We start from the raw sequence: 24,702 nt of genomic DNA, 5'->3' as shown, positions 1-24,702 counted from the left end.
TATATATATATATATATATATATATATGTATATGAAATATTATAATATTCTACTCTCAAAGTACTCACTTTTTAAAATATTTCATTATTTAAAAGTACTTAAGTATTCAAAAATACCAATTTAATTTTGTAATATTTCATTTCTGTGTAATTTTCAGAGTAATTTTAAAGAACCATGGAATTTTCAGAAACCACCTGATGTATTGATGAGTAGAACCACCTGCTACAGATTCTACCTCCTGTTAAGAACTTAAGCATATATAAATTATTATTTCAATGCATTTTACTTAATTTTTTTGTATTTAATGGAAGGGTATGTAAACTTTCAGGCACAGTTGCCTGATGTCTAAATGCAAATTTTCAAGCCATTTCAAGCCAGTCAGATACATTCCTATTGACCCTAGTGATGAAACGATGCAGTCATGTTCAATTTATAATTGAAATGGGTTAGAAGTTAGATTTTTAAGAAAACTCAACAGAATACATCCAGTCACTGATTATCAACATCCTGGATTACCGTGTAGAGACATTAAACACTTTCATTCAGTTGTTGACTTTGCATTAGGCTCTCATACTGTACATGTAAGCTTAAAAAACTGAAAGGAAAACTAACTCTTATTTGGAAGAAACCTCCAACAGAATGTCAGGCTCAGTGTGAATAGCCACATGGGGCTGTGAGAACACATAGCATACACTAAAATAAAACAGCGGTAGTAGCGATAGGTTCATTACTTTTTTGATCTTGGAGAAAAAAGCAGCAAAGAAAACAAACTCTGAGCTAGTTTGCAAGTCTATACTATAAAAAAAGTAACCAGATGTCATTTAGACCTTGGCTTTCCGATTTAATCTGGTCGGTCTGGCATGATCTTGATATACTGCAAAAAAAAAGTAGTTAAAAATTGGGTTGGTCTGATTTTGTCCCACTTTAGTCCAATAATAGTTATTTATTTCCCTAGCTATTTACTTTAACATGAATGCCAACTGAGCTGCTGAAGCTTTGATTTCTTGATGCATTAAGTGCCTCCACTTTATTCTACAAACTACAAGGTGCTAAACTCGTATGCCTGTTCCAGCTTTGGCTCGATAGCTTTTAAAGTCTTTCCATCTTTTCTTCTTAGAGCTCCTGTGACCCGGTGGCAAACCACTCAGAATCCATCAGCCACACAGTGACGGTCCCGCTCCAGACGACGCTGGGAACCCTGGAGGAAATTGCGTGCTGAAGCACCCCCCCTCCCCTCCACCCACCCATCCCAAGAGCCACACATGTCCAGGTGCAAAGTGAAGTCTGCCTCAACCAGGTGGTGCTACAGATCCCTGTTGTAGCATCCTGCAAAAACCTTAAAGGCAGGCCGGGGAGGAGGCAAGGACTCGAGCAGTTGATCTAAAGACAGTGATGTGCTCCTTCACAGCCCTTTGTCTGAGGCACTAATGGGGATTAAAGGAGATGTCAGCTGGATTTCCAAGCTTTTTTTGTTACCCTGGAATGTTGGGAGGGATGGGGATCCTCCGCTGGGCTAGCCTGTCTCTGCGGTCTCCGCATATATGCACAAAGAATATTAAAAACGTTGTGGGACACCTCCCGATTAAGGGATGAATTTCTGCAGTATATCTATGTAAAAAGAAATAAAAAAAATGTTGATATGTTGCTCACTGCCAAAATAGCTGTTAAAATGTTCTCCAAACTGCATGTATTGATCTATCTTGCTCCCTTTGCTGATACATATGCTGAACTTGCAGCATTACTGTACATGTGTGCCATTCTGTCTTTCTATCTGCTGGAAAGGCCTGTGCAAAGGTCCCAATTGAAGGATCAACCTTTGAATGTACAGACTGAACAGACGGTCCGCAGGTCATCAATTACATGCAACTGATCATATGTGAAATCATAAAGAAGGTATGAGCCACATAACAGGCATTTTCTTGAGAAGAAAATATAGGTTTTAATTCAACAAAAGGCAGTCAAACTTTTTTTTATTTTTTTTATCTCGCCTTTACCTTTTATTTTCAGGTTAATTGGTCTACCAGCTGGCAGGTTCGCTGTGTGTCTCCTGCAGTGCTTAGTTTTTATTTACACACCTCATTGGAGGTATGTCAAACCTTAAATGTAAATTACCATCTCAGCTGGCTGAACCCTATCAGAGCACTCAGCTAATTGGCTCAGGGTCTAAATTATTAGCTTGCCAAACAAGACGTTATGTAAACAACAAGGGGTTGTTTGGGCCTTATTTCATTAATAGCGTGTCAGAGGGGTATTTTAGGTGGCTTTTATTATTTTGTCAAACGTTCCTTTATCTCTATCCTGTCAAAAATAAATAAAATATAAAACCACTGACTATTTTAATTAGTATAAAGCTAAAAAAGACAAGCCATTTAAAAAGCAGGCTGATTGATTTAAATGAGTTTGCTGAGTAAGCTGTAAATATGTTTTTCTTTTTTTCTTTATGAAACGGGTACCCAGCAAACGTATCTGAAGCAAATCAAAAAGAGCGCTGATGACACGTCCAACACAGGTCAAGAGGTGACGTCATATCTTTGAAACTTCTGCTTTTCTCAGTATGTTTTGCATCAACCAATCACATTTCAGATTAGCTGAATGTGTAAAAATGATGGCAACACACTATGGGTAACAGATGTCCTGCTCAGGACACATTAACTGAATCCTTCATAAATATAAATGGCTCAAAACCAAAATCGTATTTGGGAGCGTTTGGAAGATTAAGTGCATTTGGATTTTATAACTCCAGTCCATGATCATCCTAACATGGTCTTAGTCATCAAAATAAGTTGCATTGCAGGTAGGAATGAATTCAAGTACTTCGTGAGACAGTTTGAATTATGATTTCCCATCTGTGTGGCGTAGGCCTCCGTCTCTGTGTACTCTCTCATGTTGTGGCTTCTGACAAACACGGCCCTCTGCCAGCCTGGGGGAACATAAAACTGATGCTTCAGGCGGTGGCAGCAGCACTGGCTGTTTCCTCTCACTTCTTTGGCTTCAGTTGTTACTGCAGGACGGCGTTTTCTCATTGTGTGACGCAGCATACAGTGTGTGTTTTTAGTGTGAAATGATTAAATGAAAAATATGTTTTACAGTCATTTGTGTCTTTGTGGTTATAACGCAGATCGGGACAAGCTAATCTATTTAGATAGCTTTGTGATAAGAGTGAAAGATGAGAACACGGGATTAAAAGTTGAGATTAGGTCCATTATTCTTTTGGGCCAATCAAAGAGTTTTGACATCTTCTTTCACAGAACACTAAACCAGCATTTAAACACCACCTTCTGACCATCTTTGTTTTCTGATAGGACCAAGGCAGAGGTGGGGGTGCAGCTCTGAGCCAATTAGCAAAGCAGTTAATATTTGTGGCTGCTTATTGATACCCATAAATAAAAGTTAATAACTACTAATATGCTTCACGTATGGTGAGTCGTGAAATGTAACAAGGTATATTTACTTGATTACTGTACTTAAGTACTTTTTTTTACTATCTTTACTTGAGTATTTTTTGGGGTGAGGTACTCATAACTTTCACTCCACTATATTTCAAAGTCATATATTGTACTCTCTACACCATTACATTTCTAGGAAGCTACTTGTTACTTTTGGCTCTGCTTAACTTTTTAAATCCACTGTTGCTCTTTTTCTTTCTTTAAATGCGAATTTCAAAATGGCAAATAACAGCCATTAGGACTGAACATGAACACCATTTTTTTTTTAGAGATTTGCAATACATTCCACCAATGTGAAAAACTCAGGGCTGATATATGATGTATTAAGGTGTTAGTAAGTCGTGGCAAAGTTGTTCAGTAGGATGAGTTCTCATATAAGGATTGTAGTTTCTTTGTGGTATTAGGTTCAATCTTAATCCTTTATTTTATATTGAAAGTGTGAGGAGAATCAGGACTCTCCTTTTTTATTTTTTTGGTTGGTTTTTAAATAAAAATATTATCAAAATAGGTGCCCATATTTTTTTAAAGGTATTTTTATGCTAAAGTTCTTAACAGTAGGTGTAGACTCTGTAGAAGGTGGTTCTACCCATCAATACATCAGGTGTTTTCTGAAAGTTACACAATTCTTTAAATTTACTATAAAAACTACACAGAAATGTACTGATATTACAAAATTAAATTGGAATTTTGATTACTTAAGTACTTTTAAATGCATGTACTTTTGAATACTTAAGTATTTTAAAAAGTGAGTACTTTGATACTTTAACTTGAGTAGATGTTTCTCTGAGTAACCTTTACTTGTAGTTGAGTAAGATTTGACTATAAGTATCAGTACTTTTACTCAAGTACTACTTTTCAGTACTTCGTCTACAACTGCTTATTGGTAATTCTGTTCTGTTTCAGAGGTTAATTAAAAACAGTAGTGAAAGAAAAACATTAAAGTATATTGTTTGCTATTGAAATGTTAGAATTTTGTTTTATAACAAACATACTCAGAGCGTGACAATCTAACAGCACTGTTCAGTCCATCATTGGTGGCCATTTTACACTTTTCACTTTTATTTTGGAATAAAACTCAAATGCAAATGTGTATTACTTACTTTCTAATTAGGTATTTCACATAACATTATGTTTTGTTGTAGGTGGGAATGTAAATAAACTTGGTAATCATCCATGTTTTCCTACAGCCAGTAGTTCCACAAAGTTGGCTTTATATGTGAAAGCTCACACTCATGCAGGATTTTGCTAGCTCTGGAAATGATTTATAAATCAGCAAACTCAGAACTGATTAGTGATAAAAACAAAATAATTTTTTATCCTTATATTTCTCCTCCAACGAAGCCACAAAGTGGAAAGCAATACTGCACGCTGTTAAGTTTTAAGGTAAATGCTGTGCTGGAGGGAGTTTGCAGTTGTTGTTTTATTCATTTAGTTTAATACTTTTTTCAACCCTGACAGACCTTCTAAAATAATTACAGTGATATAGAGGAATGTTTCATAGTCAAGCATTGCATTTTACTTTGGGGTGTTTTTCACTCATTTTAGGTCTTAATTTTAAGCATATTTTTTGTTTTTAGCTCGTTAACTAGGTTTTTAACTTTTAGTTCTGTTAATATACTGACTGTGCCCTGTGCTCTTGAAGCAGAGTGTTTCATGCATCCAAGGTCAAGAAGCCTAATATTCTCCTGCAGAAAATAATCGATTTAGATCAGTTCTCTGTATAATTATAGATCACAGCTTTGTAAAAATTACCTTCAAGAGTTTAAAGCAATTTAAACTAGAGGCGATTAGAAGATTGCAACCCTTTCTAACATGGTACAGATAATGTTTTTGTTTTGGTTCTGTTTTCTTAGGAAATCAATAATCGTCGTGACTGTCAAGCTACAGTCTGTTGTTTTCATGATAGAATCAACTTTAAATTGGATGTTTGAGTACATTTCTTCTAGCAGTCTATCATGTTTATTTATGTTTATTTTTTTTTCCAAAATAAGGATAAAGTTAGAGATGGGAAGAAAAAAAAAAGAAAAAAAAAACTGCAGAGTTTGACAACCAGAAAATATTTTTGGCTCTTTCCAAGTTTTCTCCCAAAGAGCTGAAAACTAAATGTCAAAGAAAACTGAGATTGATGCATCTCTCAGGTCCTGTGTCCTTTTTCTACTAAGGTTCTTTTTAAGAAATTACTTTCAGAAAATCATCTGCTGTAATCATCTGTTCCTCACTTTCAAGCACATGCTGTACAATACCAGTGTGAGGCACAAGGACTAGATTGGAAATTATTTTTGAAAGAACTTCAGATAAGCTTTAAAGGACGCAAATATTATAGTGGTTTAAATCATATTAACTGTATTATTGTGGTAGTCCAGGGCAACATATCTGTTTTTCTTTTTTTGTAAATGTTTTTCATGTGATTTTTTTAATCATCAAAAGGCTGTTCTGGATTTCATTGTAGGCATTTTGACTAAATATATACCTGAAAAATGCATTTTGTTTTTACTTTTACTAACCTGGGCCTCTATGTGAAATGTGACTGATGAACTAACTCACAGGTCACTATATTTGGAAAGGTGTTAAATATGCTAAATATAAATACTTACTGCACGAACTGTACATTATTTTAGTTTTTGTACTTGAGTATCTTTGTTTCTGAAGACTTTTTCCTTTTACTTACAACAGTTGAACACAGATATCCACACCCTCCTTCTTCTAACCTCCTTTTATACCTATTGATGACATGAGTTAACAGCAGAAACAAAGCAGAAGGAAAATCAAGAGTACCAATATAATCTGTCCAGTTGGAGCACAGTTTGTTTATAGATCAACATTGATGGTGACATGGATGAAAACGGCTGAAAAACACTGAAAACAAAGGAGCAGAACCTGAAACTCAAGACTTTTTCCTTTTATTTCCACTTTATTAGTTTTTAAAACTTACACATTGATTATGCTGCCAGTTCTTTTGCTATTTTCATTCTATTTGTAACTTAATGCTGTCATCAATAACTAAACTCTAACAGTATTTATTATAAGCAGAACTTCAGTTTGGTCTAAATTATCCTGTCTGTATATTTAATTTTGAACTAAACTAGTCTGAGTCAGTAGTTTTACAGTTGGCAAAAGAGGATCATTAATGTTTTTCATGCCTGGAACTGTTGTTTGAGAATAGTTTTAAAGTCCTTTGTTTATACCGTAATTAAAGGGGTCATAGAATGATTGTATAGGGTATTTGCTGCTGGTCCTTAAGGCTCTGAATAGGATGTGTAACATTGATTGAGCCTCAGAATGAAATGATAGGTTTTCTTCCTTTTATGGTATGCTCATGAATATTTAGATGAACTGTGCTCTGATTGGTTAGTTTACAACAAGCAAAGACGCATCATAGCAACAATCACTCACTCACTGAAACATAAAATTGTTGATGTGGTAGGGTGACCAGACTTCCGGTATCTTCTCATAGACAAAAATAATCCATGCCTGTAGAGTCTTCGGATCCTTGCAAAGACTGAAAATTTTCCTCTTTTTCCATGCAGTCGGGATCATGCATTTATGATAGTGAACCAGTGGGCTGGTCTGTATGTCAATTTCGGGGCATGATAAAAATACAGACCAGAACCAAATAAGGCAACATCCCCGAGTTGACATCAACTTGGTGCTTCATCTGAATTTGCCTTTTTTATGGTGGAAGTTTAAAATTGTGAGATTTGCAGAGAAAGCAGGTGTCCATGGGGTTTGAACTTCTCTGTACGTCCATTTTACCTACTGAATTATTGCTATTCATATATGACAATGGAAACTCAGTTTTGGACTCTATGACCCCTTTAAAGGAAAAAACGTAATTTTACTTTTTAGTTGAATCCAATGTAGAACCTTAAAGATATAACGGAGGATGTTATTTTTATGGGTGGATCATCAAAATAAGTGGTCCTCCTAATTGTCAATCATTCTGGTTATATGTTTACGTAAGACCATCCTATGTGCTCGTCCCCATTTTACACTTACCGATGGTGAGTCTGACACTGTAGAAAAATTGCCAATCTTCTTTGGAAGGTAAGCTGGTATGAGCGAAGCAAATAGCAACTTATAAACAGCGTGCATGAGGAGAAATGGGCTCGGGCACACTCTCTCATACGTTTAATAGGCATTCCCTCTTGGGAGCGGGTCCAGGGTTGTGCTTAAGCATTTTTTTTTTAAAGTGGAGAGGGTGGGTCTTTTCAAAAATTCACAAAAATCATCCACTATAAGTTTAACTTTTAGTTGAGTTCCAGCCCCACTTACTGTTATCTGTATTTTTTTATACAGTGAACTATATTTTACCTCAAAGCTAAAGTACTTTTGACACCTCTGCACATTAGTATCTGCTTTGCAGAGTTTTATTAAGCAAAACAAGTTCTACGACATAACAAAAGAAGACATTTTACGCTATACATTTACCCTTAAATATTGTTCATGATCTAAGACTGTAATGGTGAATTATTTGTAGTCTTCTATATGGTTTTGGTTTGGATCAGCCCAACTAAGATTAAAGCTTTTAACATCATTAAATCAATACGCCCTGTTTCCATTTAGATAGAGAAGATGTATAACTGTGCTCTACCAGCTGTACACTTGCTAAGCAAGTTCTTATCATTAAACTCATTAAACTACATTTCATTTTTTATTCTAGTGAAGACAAAAGAGTTTAGATAACATTAATATTTTAGTAGCAGTTACCTCCTTTAGCTTAGCATTCAAATTGTTTAACTGCTTTTAAGTGAATCTCAGTCTGTTTTGGTGGTAATTATAGTCGTAATCAATAAATTGAAATATCATAAAAAATGACAAATTATCATTTTTAATTAAGATTGCACTTGTAGCTGAAGAAAAAATATTTTAATTTACAACATTGTATAAGAAGAAAAAAAAAATATATATATATATATATATATGGAAATTTGGGCTGAATAGAATATATGTTCATAAACTGACAAATGAGCCTTGTTGGAACTCATATTTTAACTTATTGAATATGACCCTATATGCTTTTATTAAAACTCTTCTTCTGCTTTCTTTGTTTACCCTCCCACACCCCAACTTTTTATAGTGAGTGGAAGATCTCTTTAACAAAATAAGATTAAAGTTGGGAATTGCCTCATTGTTAGAAGCTGAATGATGATAAACTAGAGTGTGTGGGAAATTATCCTCAGGGGGGCTTTGCATTTAGTTTAAATTCAGTGCATTGCATCAGCCTCATTGTTGAAGGTACCTGTTATGAAAAATGAATCATTGTTGTTTACACAAAATGATATTCCACACATCTCTGGGGACTCCTATTATAGGCTGGGGTTCAGCTTCACTTCAATCTTGGTTCATTTAGCAGATATTTATCCGTCGGAAATTGCCTGCAGGTCAGGGGCAGAACATCAACAACTTATTGAAAATGCACTGATTACCTCAGTGAAGTGGGGGTTTATCCATAGCAGAGATGCATGTGTGCTAAAGACTTGTAGAAATATACAATTAGATGTCCCTGTCTTAAAATGGTTTATTGGTTAGTTTTTTAGATTACAGTAGAACAGTAGGATATTTGAAACTGAAAACAAAGTTTGTAACATAAATGATAGTGTTGTTTTTTTAAATTGGACAGAATGTAGATCATTTTTTGTTAGCTTCTGTGGAATAAAGGCTCTGATTGGTTGAAGTTCAAAGATGTTTGAATTATTCTTATGTTTGTTTTTGGTACTAATGTGACAGTACAAAGAATAACGAGGGATTTGCAAATCTTATACAACATATTTTTATATAGTGTGTTACCATGGAGCCTGATTTTTTTTTTGATAATCTTTCAGAGTTTTCTTGATTTATAAGTCTTGATTTATACTTCTTCCTTCTGGTACTGGCTGTAATGATATGCATGTTATATGACGTACTGCAGATGCTGAGGGCAACTGGTACAACTGGGTTTTTTATAAATAGCCTGTTTGGTAATCCTTCTCTCTGAAAAGTAATGAGCAGTTTGCAGGAAACATTGTGGGGAATTGGAAAATTATTTAATCAGAAGGCATCATACAGACAGAAAGCTGGTTTGTTAAAAATACTGCAAAAGATAATACTGAGAGATAACATTTGATCTAATTTGGTCATTTCTGTCTGATTTGGTCCTCTTCCTACTACATCTTATGTATTGTAAAATTGAATTTTCTCTGATACGTTCAGGATTATATGGTTGAAAGCTGCTGCTTAAGAAAATACATTTGATAAACATTTGATAGAGAAATCAGTGAACCACTGTATATAAAAATCAAATAAAAAAGCAAAAATGTTAGATATAAACATTTATATTCAGATGCATAATATGATTTCACTAGAGGTATGTAGCAATGAAAGCTTATTTGATAAGAAATTTTGATTTTTATCTTTATTTTACTTCAACCTACAAAACAACAACACAATTACCTTAAAATGTCAAGTTTCATTGGCAACAAGCTAATATAATGTGTTTCTGTGCACTTTATTTGAGTCATACATACTTTAGGATGTATAACCTGAACTAATTTAAATATTTAGATGGCCATGATCATGACTTTGTAAGTTTCTGATTCATCTTTAACTTTGGGGTTAATTAGAGCAACATTCATGAAGGCATTTTGAAAAAACACCTCTGATATAATGATGACGTCAGGGGGAAATTAAATCTCTTAGGACCGAATTTTTTTTTTTTTTATTGTAAATTGTATTATACTTTAAAAATGTAACTTAATTTTGTATTTTCTTCAACAATACAATGCCTTTCATTAAAAAAAAAAAACAACCGGAGAGATTAAATCTCAATGTTAAATATCAGAATGAATGTACAATGTGTTTTTTTTCCCTTTGTAATGATGAAGGTAAGACCTGTTTTTCTTTTTTTCTGTGTAAGATTACGCTTATCAGACGGATTAAACAGGAGTCTTGCAGCACAGATAAGGTGCAGAGCAACCAGGTGTTCATTCACCACCTTTAAAATCGGTACACAAACAGCCTTCTTCATCAAGCCAGATGAACTCTCAGCAGTAACACACAACTCAGAATGGGATAAACAGGCTGCCTAACATTTACAAAATACCTAAAATATTGAAATATTTCATTATTTAGACAGTAGACTCATATCCAAAATAGCATTTCTTTTTCTAGTTTCCCTAAACCTTGGCTTTATCCAGTCCTAGCAGAAATTTACACTATAGCTGCCGGCCAAATTTAGGCTTTAATCATAGCCAGTACATTTCATCACCGCTTTAGCCCCTCTGTCCCCCTGATCCAAGGCGGTTCACATACGAGGTTGATAATAGGCAGAGAAAATTGCGATAAATGATTTGAATTATGTTCAGTCTGTTCTTATTTGTGGTGTTAACCATTTAAGTGCTGAAAAACTTCACAGCCAAATGTGTTTTTGCTTGTTTAAAGTACATAATACAAAAAAGAGGATGAGGCTGTTAAAGAGTTAAATGCAGAAGGGACATGTATTAATGTGTTGGTGTTGAAGAAAAAAGGAAAAAAAATAATATTAATTTTCCATCTTTTTCATTTAAGTGGGGTTAGTGAAGGTTGTGCTCATGTGTAACTGATTTTCAGTAAGAGAAACCGAGGAGAACCGCTTCTTTCTCTGCCTGCTGGTTGCTGTGCTGAAACTGTTAAACTCCGAGCAATCATGGCTCTCATTTGTTGTCACCAAAGTCTCCAACAACACAGAAAAAAGTCACCAGATTTTTTGCTAGTAACATTTTGGAAAAAAAAAGATTGCTAGAGGGGTCTGAAAAGTCCATAAATATAGTAAAAAAAATTGCAGCAGCGCATATTTATTTTTTTTTTGTCTAGCCTTTCTTTGTTCCATCAACAAGTTTTGTTTTTTCTTGTCTTTTATGCAGACTGCAGGTTTTAATGTTCCATAAGAGCTTTTCTGAAGTGACATCAGTCAGGAACGGACCAATAAACAAACCCTGTGCACAAGCGGTGTTAATGGGAGCTGTAGCATCGCAAAGTCATATTTAGATTTTGTTATTATTCAGGTGATGCTTGAGAAAACCTCAATTAAAAACATAAATAGAATTAATTCTACCAAAGTGGCTAGTAGGAGTTAAGTCCTGCTTATAACCGTACTAAATTGTATCTTTTGTATCTATTAACCACCCTGCAGAGGAAGTACTTTTCAGCTTTGTATTTCTGGGATCTCCTTCTTCTGGTCATGACCCAGAAAATATGTCCACATATAATACAGACCACAAGTTTGGACACACCTTCTCATTCAGAGTTTTCTTTATTTGCATGGCCATGAAAATTGTAGATTCATACTGAATGCATCAAATCTATGAATTAACACATGTAGTTTTATATATATATGCCGAGAGTGTGCCGAGTGTGTGCAGCGTTTTTCTGAGCGCTATGTGTGTCTTTTTTGGAGCCTCTAGTATATGAGATATTTTTTGTTTTTTTTCACTTTTTTTTTTTGTGTGTAATTTTCCATTTGTTAATTCATAGTTTTGATGCCTTCAGTGTGAATGTTCAATTTTCATAGTCATGAAGACCGGAGAACAGGCAGGATATCAGAGCAGTAAACGAAGGGAGGCAGGATAATCCAGAGGGCAAAGCTAAAGCCGGTGTTGAGGACATGCTCAGGATTCAGAACCAGGAGATCAGGAGTCAGAAGAGATACCGAAGGGAAATCCAAGTCGGAGTCAGGAATCAGTTCCAGGTTCGGTGAACAGGCAGACTCCAGCAGGTTTCCAAAGACAGGTCAGGCAAACTGAACTGAACAACAAACTGAAGCAAGCACTTTAAGGTTGATGAACGGAGAACTTTGGCTCATCTAAACAAAACACAACATGGCATCACTGTTTAGGTTTTTTTTCTTTCTTCTTTCAGAAAGAGTGGCGGCCAAGTGATTAGGGCATACAGTTTGGAATCCTGAGCTTGTGAGATTGAAACCCACTACCACAGACTGCCTCTTTGGGTCTCTGAGCAAGACCCTTAACCCCCAATTGCTCCCCGGGCACTGCACTATGACAGCCCATTGCTCTCCAAGGGGACGGCTTAAGTGTAGAGGTATATTACTCCAATGTGAGATCCATTAGGTTCAATTATTGTTATATTTATTGTTATAAACAGATCAGAACGGGTCGGGATTAAGCAATCAAAAACTATTAGATATGCTAGAAAACTCTCACCAAGGGCTTGAATAATCGGGCACTGATGACTGGTCTGAAGGCTGGTTAAATAGATGTTTGAACAGGTGGATCAGATTAACGGTAGTGAGAAACTGGGCAGAGCTAGACTGTTGAATGAAATGTGTAGTAATCAGGCCATTCGTCAGCACCAAGATAATGGCACAGAGGCTGTACGCCAGTTTCCGGTTGAGAAGGTTGGACTTGAAGGGGCTGATCATCATCCTGGCCACCATGCACTCAATTCAACACTGCCCCAGCCCCTGCTGAAAGTCTTTGCTCAAGAGAGCCAACGTAACATCTACAAAAAGCAGCGATGAAGTTTGTTGGTCTCCTAACTAAACCAAGCTCAGCCCTTAGCTGCCCCTAGAAATCCTGTCAAAGAAGCTAATGAACAGACCTGTAACAGAGGGCATCCCTGCTCGAGTCCAAGATGCACTGGAAACAGGTGTGACTTCATGCCAAACGTGAACCAAATTCCTTCTCCGCTTTTACAATGATCAGATGGTCCCCAGTTTAATTAATTAATTTCTTTTAATTAGTTTTGCTTATTCATTTCACCTTTACTTCTGAGTTGTGTCACTAGCAACACTGTTTACAAAAATAATCTGGATCTAAACTGGAAGTTTGAATACTTTAAATAATGTTTGTAAACTGTTTTATAAGGGAAAGATGTTTGTAATTTTTCTTTGTTGGGCTTATTGATTGTGCTCTTTTACAGTCATTTACTTATTGTTCAATAATGGCTATTGATGTTCAGTGGAAAATTCCTGACAGACTGAAGGTTGGTTTCTTAAAACTGATATATTTATTTAAACTTTGTACAGAAATAGTTCATTATTGGATGCTGTCACACAACAACAGGTTACTATCATATCAAAATGGCCTCCCTACTTATATTCCTTTTTAAAGCAAATCTACTGTTTCACATGTAGATAATGATCTTCAAAATATGATCTACCTGAACAGCTACAACAGTACATAATAAAAAGTAAAAAGAAATAATATATATATAAAAAAAAAAAAAAAATAAAAAAAAACGAGGGACCAGTGCTTAAGAAACAAATCTGACTTTGGAACTCTGGATATAAAAAAAATTGGCCCGTTTTTAATTTTCATCAGGTAGGGAGGAGAGTTATTTATTTAAATCCTGCCTTGCAGTTGATTTCCAACCTAATCTGTGGAAATGTTTCCCTCACTGAGCCTTTGATTTTGATACGTTTAACCTTGACATCCATAATTAATGTGTGTAAATCAGATTTTACCAGAGTGACTGAACACATAATTGCATTTTAAAGTAGAAGCGGGCAAAACATATATTGAGCTGCTGAGTTAATCTTTCAGAGTTTGATCTGCTTTATAACTCAGGAAGTCTAGGGCCGCATCCTTCATCCAAGGTGCATTTTTTCGCTGTTAAATGGGGCTGAATTATAATTATATGTTGATTCTGTTTATTGTTTAAGAGAGAAGGTTTCTAATTTGATCGCTGGCATCAGACTCAACAGGATACTCTTTCATTTGGTCATAATGTGCTCCTGGGAAATCAAAGGCATTCAGGATATTTAGCAAGGCTAATAATCTCTTCATGTAATTGAATAACATTCCCTTCCACCTGACATAGTCACTCAACAAGTCCACTGTCATTGTTCCCCAGATTCTCAGGACACTTTTTTTTTCTTCTCTCTTTTGCATTGTGTGGGGATTCTGTGTGCACTCTGGTAATTAATAAAACAAAACTGAAACATCCCACATGCCACATAAATTGTCACGGCCTGATGAAGTAAAGCCCCCTATCAACAGCCCTAAAAAGATTTTCAAGAAGACTTTGAAACTCAGATTAAAAGTTCAGACATGAATTGGATTTAACATCCAAAGTAAGAGGCAAACCTTAATATTCTCACAACATCCAGCTTGAAATAATAGTTATTATGCTGAATTCTCCCTTGAGTTACTTCACTGTACTGATCAGCTTTGCAGATAAATTTGTCTTTAACACTTGATCTAAGGTTAATGATTGACTTATTCTAACTTCACATTAAAACCTCATGAAAACTAAAGACTTTAGTTAAAATCTAAAAGAAATTCCTTCTGAAATGTTTAAGTCTGGCAGAAGGACATAAAGTGTATTGCGTATTTTCCAGACTATAAGCTTCTACTTTTTTCCCACACTTTGAACCATGTGGTCTATATGAATGTGTGGCTTTTCTGTGGATTTCTAAACCACCAGGTAGTGGAAGTCAAAATTGGTAAAAAAAAAGAAAAAAAAAAAGAAGGGGCTGATATTCATTTAGCATGAGCACATGCTAGCAGCAAACTCAACGTAGAACAAATGTCCCAAATTCACATATTTCGAAATTTAGTTTTTTGCATACAACTCCTGGAGAGCTGAAATAAAGAGCTGACTAAACCTCATCTTTATTTATTTATTTATTAATTTTTTTTTAACAGTGTCCTGTCTGGCAATGTGGCAATAAGAATAATTGTCTTGATGCCAAAAAGAGCCCGAAAGATTTATTCTGACAAGTGGAGCAGTAAGGCTATCGCCATAGTTTTCCACTAATTTATGCATATAAATTGCTTTATTATAATTCATGCAGGGAGTATTACAGAATATATGGACACTGCAATTTAAATAGACCAGGAAAGGAAAAACAGACAAAAAAAAGGAGAAAAGATGAAAGAAAGAGGAGATAAAAGGGAGATGATGATTTAAATAAAAACAAAAACTTCAGTCTGCTTCCTCACCTGCAAAAGATGTAAAAAGAACAGCACAACCAACGGACATGGTACAAAATAAACAATAAAGTAACACCTTGATACTATCACTGAAGTATAAGTAGTAGTAGTAAGCCTTGGGTCCCCGGGGCCCGTGGCCGGATCCACTTCAGGGTGGCTGGCTCCCCCCTGCAGCTCCCGGGGGCTCCAGCGTTGCGGTGGCTGGGGAATTTCCTCTGGGCCATCTCTCCTCCTCCCTCGGATTTCCTGAGTTGGCCCTTCCTGGGCGCATTTGCTCTTGGGGTCCCTTTGGGTGTCCCCCGGCGCTTGCCTCGGTGCTCTGGAGGGGCGCGTCTTTGGCTCTTCACGACCATTGTTGGGCATTTCTCCTTTGGATAAACTTTACATGCACAATTGCACTCTCACAAACAACTACAGGTGCTTGGCTCCATGTGCTTAGAGATTCACTTCCATACAGAAAGCCCATTTTCTTATGCTCAACTAAACCTCATCTTTAGACGTTCTTACTGCTGCGAGACAACAAGTTAACGTTTTTTGTATGTTTCCAGGTTAAAAAAAGAAACTTTGTGGGTGCGGCTTATAGTAAGAAGTGCTCTGTAGTCCAAAAAATATGATAATGAGTTCCAGAACTATTTCTGCGATAAAAGCATTTTTAGCTATAACTTTATTTTTTTCGAAAGTGGTATTTTTACATCCCATATAAGAGAATATGCATTTTCAAGTCAAGAGGAAAAAAAAGCAAAAAGATGTTTCTTGACAAATGTGAAGACAGGCCTACTGTATGTATACCCTTTCCTCAGCAGGGGTTCTCTTTATGGAACTCCCTTATTGATTTTGTTAGTTTTATTGTTTACCCATGAACACTGACCTTGGCTGCGTTCAAATTCATAAGCTGCATCCTCCAAAGGCCAGATTTGAAGGCCGATTACATCGCAGCGCTGCGCAGAGGTCGGGTCGGATTCCAAGACTCCTTGTTATGCGGCCTACAAATGCGTCCTTCTTTTTGCCCAATTTGAAGGATGGGTCCGGTGTAACCTATCTATCCTTGGTTATCCCAGGATTCATTGCGAGACCAAACTAGCCAGCTGCTTAACTAAATATTTTTTGTTGTTGAATATAAGAGGTTTTTGGATATATCTTTTTACACATACGTTGTTTAGAGTAACTTATATCTTTCTACCCCTTTGATAGAATAGAATATAAAATCTGTTTATTGTCCCAAAATCACACAAATGTGGACCTTAGAAAAATGTATAAGAATAACATAATAGTGAAGATTTAAAAGATAAACAATAAATTTAATAAAATATACCGTACTGGAAAGTGTTTTAACAATATAAAACTGTGCACTTGGCGAATAAATAACCAATATACAGCTATATACACATTTTTACAGTGATAGATATTTGAAAATAGCAGCAACATCAGAGATGTGCAAAATGACAACAGCTTGTTATTTAGCTGACTATTATTACATTTGCTTTTATTTGTTCATGCTACCGGTGGTCACCTTTAGTCCACTCTGTATTCTCATGAGTGTAGTCTTTGTCCACTTTACAAAAAAAAAAAAAGAAACAGTTTTGAAAAGTTCGGTATTCATCCTTTTCCGGCTTTTTGTGTCAACTATCACGGTTGCTAAGCGACAGTGCATATGCCGGTGAAAGCCGCCGAAGGAGAGATCGGTTTTATTCACAAACAAAAGTCTCCAAACAAAAGTCTCCATATTTTCATGGACTTCGACAGATCTGGTCCAGGTAGACTGGTTACTTGGAAGATGCAGCCCATACATTTGAACGCACCCCTTTAATCGAGGCAAGTGAGGTCTGTTGTGTTTAAGATGTTATTGCAGTACCTGGCTCTTTTTTGACCTCCTGAATGACTCATCAATAGGCTTTCAGTGTATTTTTGATGGCCAAGCCACAACTGTGAAGGTTCACCCATGTCCCATCTTATTTACATTAGGGGCTAATCTCTATTTTTTTTTTTTTTTTTTTGCTGAAGGTGCAAAGCCTTAGAAAATGTTTTGGAGCATTTCCACACTAAAAATGTTTTTAACCTTTTTTATTAATTTGTTTCTTAGTTTATATGAGGGCATGTTGCAGACTGACAGTAACACAGATGATCCCAGTTACTGTGTTCCCTTGCTTCTTTAAACATCTAGAATATAATTGCAGTAGACCTTTAAGATTTAAAGCTAAGCTGATGAAGCACTTTTTATGTGCACTTTGGTTCACTGTTCTGCTGAAACATCCCTCTGTGTTAAGGTTTCAACCATCCTATTAAAGCATAAGACACACCTCAAGATGTTAGGCCACTTTTCCTCATTTATTAATGCTTCCCACCTGTTTTTACTCAGAAGAAACATTATTTAAATATATCCCAAATGGACATCTCAACTCATTGCTATCACTTGTTTTTCCAGCCAAAGCTGGTTAGTGACTTTTTTAAAGCTCCACCTGTTTTAATGAATTTTTCCAATATATAATTTTAACTTTCTGAAATATTTTTACTTGATATTCAGATTATCTTTAAATAGCTTAAAACACATCTAAACAAAATTAGGCAGAGCAGATTTTCTTACTTGTATAAATTTAACTCACATATATGTAATAAAGCTTAAGTCAAATTTATAGTTAAAGTTATACGTTTTTTTACTGTAATAAAAGCAAAGAAGAATGATAAGATGGCACAAGCCTCGGGTTAACCACAAATCTATGAAACGTGAAACCTTTAAAGAAATCCCTCACTATGGTGATTATTTGCTTTTTCACTGTGAAATGTATGCGTTTCATTATGAACAAAGTGTTCTGGAGAGATAAGTGTGGCCTCCATGCTGCATAACACCTGGCTGCACAGATCAGGTTAGATTGCCTGATAACAGAAGCAGCCCACCGCTGTTTCTTATTATGACCAGATGCAGAGATCTGATTCAATAACACATGGCCTTTATGAGCATCACCCCTGAGCACTATGAATTTAGAGGCTTTTTATTTCCTTCCATATCTCATAGCGCAAATCAACAAGTGACAGACTATCTGTGCTTGAAGGCGGTTATGGTTGGGATGCTAGGATTATCATTACCAAACAATTTCAGAGGCAAAATATCTTTAGAATCATAGATCTGCCCCTCTGGTGTGTGTATGCTCTGCTTCTGCCATCTAGTGGTGACACAGAAGTTCAGTTGATAAAGGTTTAATACTATGCATTGAATATCCATTTCTGCTAACGTGTGGATGAATTAAAGTATGCAAAGCTGGGTGATGAAAAAACATTTGAGTTATGAGTTTGGCCTCTGCTTAGCTGCGGGTCAATTTGATGACTTCATCCTAGGAATATTGTTGCACGTCTCTTATGTAGGAACAAAATATTTTGGTCTTCAGAAAAACTAGTAAACTCTAAAGATGGTGTCATTCACAATCCTCGTTGAATTGGCTTTGTCTCCAATAATTAAATTCAATGGCTTGATGATGAGGGAGTGGGCATTGCTGCAGTGTGGGTGGCAGGCACTGGCACTGAGGGGGCACCGTCTTAGTGTCAGTACCAGGGGATTGGGGTGATGTTTGAGAGGATCTATTGGTACCTGAGTGGTGCCTGCTTTTGTTTTGTTTAGTCCTGAGCTGCCCATGTTTTAATTGCTTCATGTAGTTAGATACTGTATTAAGATATTGTTTCTGTATAACGTAACTGTTCTTGCACATGTAGACAACCAGCTGAAATGTCACATAATAAGTTGCATTCAAAGTCTAAGACTCAGATTTCATAGTGTGGGAGGTTCACAGGCTGAAGCAAGAAAAAGAAAAATATATTGAAACAATGAAAACACTTGTTTTAAATCAAAAACTTTGTTAGCAGAAGAGAAAGGGGTCTCTATGTCATCATCATCTTTATTTGTAGAGCGCTTTGAAACAGCTACAGCTGAAAACAAGGTGCTGAACATAGCTAAAAATAATAAAAAGCAATAAAAGAATAAAATACAGCATAACAATATAAAATGTGAATTTATTTGCATATTTATGTGTTGATTTGTATGGGAATTACTTCATGCCAACCACATGTTCTGAAAACAGCCATGGCTGACAAATCTCTGAAATGGTTATTGATTGGGGAAGATTAATAGATTATTTTCAAGTGAACTACAAACCTCTGAAAAATCTGATATAGTAGAATCCATTTAAGTTTCACATTTAAAAGTTGTATGAGTATAAACAATGTCTCTGTCATGTTCATATTGTTGGCATTTTTTTTTTGTCTTAAAATCTTTTTTGTGGCTCATCCTTTCTGGTTTTTAGAAGAGGTAGAAAGGAGATCAGAAAAGTATGATTCCCCGATTTACATGATAACAGTCATACATTAAAAACATATAAAAAAAGATTTTGACACAATGACATCATGATTTCCCCATATAGAATTTAACTATCACTCCTCCTCTTGCTTTATTCCTTTTTTTATTCAGTCCACTGAATAATATCCGGAATACTTGTCTGGTTCGAAATGTTTTTATTGTACCCTGAATGAATTGAAGATGCTGCGTTCCAATGATCAGCTTCAACCTTAACATTCTTTACTATGAAAGGAGGATCAGGTTTCTGTGGATTGTAGGATTAAAAGCTAATACTACTCTAGCACATTTAATATTATAAAAGTGTAATATACTTAGGGCACTGATAACTCTTAAGTATCTGCTTCTTCACTTAAGCAAATGAAAAACCCTGAAGGTTTTATAATTGCTGCATTAAAAGACATATTTCATGGAAGATTTAAAAAAAAAAGAACGTATGGGGCTTTCTCATTCTTAGTTCTGCTCTCTATTGTTAGAATACAGCATGCTTATGGCAGACTCAGCCTTTGGCAATAAAACTGTTTGGGAGAAACTATTTCAACAGAAAATGTTCTTAAAGGTTTGTGAAAGCAAAGGAAAAAAAAGACGGAAGTCATCACAGCTGTTCTCAGTGCCCTTTTGTCCAAACTTGAAGCATCAGAGGAAATCGAAGACATGGAAATGGATGTTAAATACATCTATTTTTCAACAGCACTGAGCACAGGAGCTAGTAGGAACTCCTGTGTTTATCTTCAGTGAGTATAAGCAGAACTCCCTCTGCAGCTCAGTTACCTCCTCATTGGTAACACCTGTCATCATTAGCAAACACTGAGCTGAAGGAGGCAGCTGTCTAAAGGACTGATTGAGCTGTTTATACAATATATCAGCCACGGAGAGGAAACAATACCGAAAGTAAGATTAGATATTCTTATATCTCCTCTTTATGTATATATATATATATATATATATATATAAAAAAGAAAGCAATCATCTTACTATTTTTAGTAAACCTGTTTAATCTAACCATCAAAGAAAATTGATTCCCTACTTAAAAGACACTCAGGGGCAGACTTATAAGTGCAACTTCGTAATTATTTATAGCTAAGCATACTTTTTTCAGTCAGTAATCTCAATGTTGATAAAGATGTCTTGTTTTATACGCAATTTTAGCAGAAAGTTGTAGTTATACAAGGTCACAGCCTTCTACAGTGTGGTGGAGATTCGAGCGTTGGTTATTTCTGCTTATTTTTCAGCAGGATATTGCTTTAGTTTTTTTCCCCCTGAAATTTGCACAACAGAGACGAACCACTCATGAATTTTTTATTCCAGTGCAGCAAATATGGTGAAAGGCATGAGCACCGTTTGACAATGAACAAGATCCCTATGATGCCTCTTTTTCTCTCTCCTCAAATTCAAGAAGAAACTAATGTTTTTATAACTTTGTTATTCAAAGAATTTGCCTTTAGAGATTTTTATTTGTAGGGAGACCTTACACAGGCCCATTAATAATCTATCTGTCTGAAGGCCGTCTTGTATCTTCACAGCCGAAGTGAGATTGATATTTCTTGTTTTTCAGCTGAGGCAGACAAAAATTACATTCAGCTTCATTTAGAAATTCTGTTGTTCCAAAAACAGACATTTCATAATTTCTTCAGATTAGATCATAATCTAAGGGATTATCAATGTGAGGTTTAAGTAATTTCAAAGTATCACTCTGGACCATCTATATTATATATGAAGATTTATTTTATTTGCTACTTTAAAGCTCTTTTGTTAACTTTGTAAATCTATTTGTTTTAAACATTCTCAGGTTAGAAAAGATCCATAGTTAGATTTAGTTATTTGATTTGAAATGTTTTAGTAAAACTTAAACTGAAAATATTCATTTTAAACATAAGATTTGATTTTTGTTTTTTCTTTTACAGGGAATGTACACCATGTTTGATGTCACTGGGGCCTAACGCTGCACAATGCAACGCCAAATATTTACGTAAGAAAAAAACAATGTCTTTGTGTTTAAGATAACATTTTATTGACTTATAACAACATTTAGTCTTTATATGCTTTGCAGAAGTAGGCATTGCAATTTAAACTACGTCTCTGCTTTTAATGGGCTATCTGTTGTCTAATCTCACATAATCTGTCTTGGTGTTCATGGTGTCTAAAAGTAATCTAAGTAATTAATTATACATAATTATCTTTCAAAATATCTTGAATTTCCTGTAACATGCATAATTCAATCTCCATTTGTGCATTTAATCTTTCCATATTGAACATCTCTAAAAGAATTTTGACATGCGCATCATGACATGGAAATGACATGTAGTTGTCTTTTTTAAATAACATGCCAATATTACTGATAAGATCATTTACAGTTTCAAAAATAATAAACATATCTACTTGTGGTGAAAGTGGCTCAGTAACACCAACAGGCTGTTTATGACTTTGGCTAAAACCCTTTTTTATTCCGTTCCAAAATATAGCCATGTAAGGTTTAATCAGTGAGGCTATTCCTTCTGTAGAATTAGGTGTCAAAGGGGTGACCTTTATGTAAAGATGAAGGCTCCAAATGCTGTACATGCATTTGTCTGGGAGTAAAATTGGTCATTTCAGAGACTTAAAAAAACTACAGCTTACTTTGATTAAAAGTTGTGAGAGGGGAAATTTCATATAAAAAAGTTCAGAAATGATTCATGCTTACCTAAAATGGTGTTGAATTAATTGAATGAGAAACTCATCCAGGAAGACGTGAAAGAAAATGGGAAACTACAATAAAAAAAAAAAAATGGTATAGATGCAGCCGATGCTCTGCTCCAGGTTTGATAGCCTGTTAGACCCTCACCAACAATGGGATTGAAACCACAGTTCACTGGGAATCATGGCAGTTCAGGCTTTATAGTATAAGAATATTTCTCATGTGCTTGGCCTACTGTATGTAACAAAGACCAGGGAACATTGATTTTTTTCAAAAGCAGCAACTGACTTTCAGAGATACAAAAGATGAAGAAAAAACTGTAGCTGCAGTTGTTTTTTCCATTTTGAAAATCACTTTGCGTCCGTAAAATGTTTATATTTATATGTCCTCCACCTATAAATGTGCGCGGTTCTGCCACTAGAATATGATCTGCAAAGTGCTGAAGGCAAACGTGCAAAAAAAATGCTTGCACATGCGTTCAGTGAAATAGCAAACAAATTACTTTTCACCCTCTTTGAAGATCTATTCTGTGTGTAGAAACAGGCTTTCACCTTTTTTTAAGACACACAAACCTTCTGAAGGTATAGACCACTAGGCATAATCTTATAAAACCATACCAAGGTTTTAAAAGTTTCTAGGATACTTCAAAAAGTGTTACATTGTTTGAAAAAAAATTCTCTTCATGAAAAACATGGTAATATATAGTGTAGAGATGAAATGAATACAAACTTTCTTATGAAGATAACAAGAACCTTAATCTTAAATCAACTACAAGAGTCATACCTAATATTGCCAAAAATATTTGCTCGCCTACCTTGAAATGAACATGACACGATATTACTTTCTTGAACTGTCAGGCTCAATATGATGATTGGCCAAACTTTTTTCAGCCACAGCATCTTTATGTGTTGTATTTATATTGATTATGGAGCATTTTAACAGCCATCTCAGGGGGCAGAGTGCAATTGAACTGAATACAGGACCCATTTTGAGGGGTATTGCTTGCAAAGATTAATTCTGTTGAACTATTTCTATTTCGGATTGTCTTTGGTGCATGTAAACATGTCGAAATCATATTTAAATTTTGTCCCTATAAATGCTTTATTTGGATTTATTTTATTTAAAACCAACCATAAATGTTATGCATGCAAAGTTGCGTTGCCTGTATTTTGGTTGTAATGAACCGCATGACTAAGAATTAACCCGAGCAACTATTGTACACAGATCATAAGCTGTTTTTTCTTAACGATCAGGGATGATCAAGTATTTTTAGATGGGGATTTCAATAGAGGTTAAAACGCTATCCAAAAAACTAAGATCTGTCTGAAAATATGATTGCTTCTTTGTTGAACTTTTAAAAAAAAAACCATGTGGAATGTTTTTAGTTTCACTAACCACATCCTCCACTTATTACCTGTTCACTCAAAAGCTCATAGAAGTAGAAATATTTTTACAACATGAAGTAGGATAAACAATTTCAAAAAGCAACGCATAATTCCCAAATTTAGAGAAATTCAATAACAAATGGACAGAACGTTCTCCAGTGAATTAGTGTGAGCCATTATAATGAACATAGTAAAAACGATCTGAAAACGAGTAAACTTTCTTAGAAAAAGTGTATTTACCCTTAATATGAGTAGGTAAATAAGATAATTAGATTTTATGCATTTGTAATAAGTAAATGTAAATTGTTTTAAATGGCAATGTGTTTCACCTGCTCAATTCAAGCAAAAATTACTTAGATTTCTGTTTTTTTTTTTCCAGTGGATTAAGTGTAAAATAGTGGGAATCTTTCCTAGTAATAGCCAGCCTCCTAAATGACTCTATATCAATCAATCATCCAAATTTAATTTAGGCCAGTTCTATAAGATTTGATTACTCCTTTTATTCCTTCATTTCCAATACTTATGTCTAAAGCACCACTAAATTAATTTAGTTTTTAATCTGCCTCAACAGATGATTAGTTTGATGTATGTAAAATGTTGGAATTAATTTAGTTTTTTTTCTTTCTGATTCAATTATAAATGTAGACATTTTACAGATGACCGGTTCCAGGGCAGAGGTATTATGTGCTATATGTAATTTGTAGCCGGCCTTCATAAACATTAGCAAGCTTGGAAGAAACATGGGTGATTTCTATGCCTAATCACACTTTTAGATATGATAGAAACTAATTTTATAAGCACAGCAGCTTTGGTAATTATAAAAGTTGTTACTCAGTTTAATTGAATCTTCCTACTGCAGTCTCAGGAGTTCCAGGCTCCTTGTAGAAGGAAAGCTGCATATAACTCATCGTTTAAGTATTAGAAGCCAAACTCTTATTTTATGGAACAGGGA

At 35.2% G+C, this 24,702-nt stretch overlaps 1 protein-coding gene across 1 annotated transcript in view; it reads left to right on the top strand.

Moving 5' to 3' along the window:
- The window catches only part of LOC107096384 (acid-sensing ion channel 2-like), a 153,490-nt gene extending 150,188 nt beyond the window's left edge, over positions 1 to 3,302 (top strand). Inside the window, 1 exon segment of the mRNA XM_015393003.1 lies at positions 1,118 to 3,302. Coding sequence (XP_015248489.1) covers positions 1,118 to 1,219 — 102 coding nt within the window. The 3' untranslated portion in view covers positions 1,220 to 3,302.
- Positions 3,303 to 24,702: the final 21,400 nt, after the last annotated feature.

Source organism: Cyprinodon variegatus, unplaced genomic scaffold, assembly GCF_000732505.1.
Source record: "Cyprinodon variegatus isolate N-32 unplaced genomic scaffold, C_variegatus-1.0 Scaffold620, whole genome shotgun sequence".
Lineage (NCBI taxonomy): Eukaryota > Metazoa > Chordata > Actinopteri > Cyprinodontiformes > Cyprinodontidae > Cyprinodon > Cyprinodon variegatus.
The sequence above is the reverse complement of the archived record's forward strand: the minus strand, read 5'-3'. Positions and strand labels throughout refer to the sequence as shown.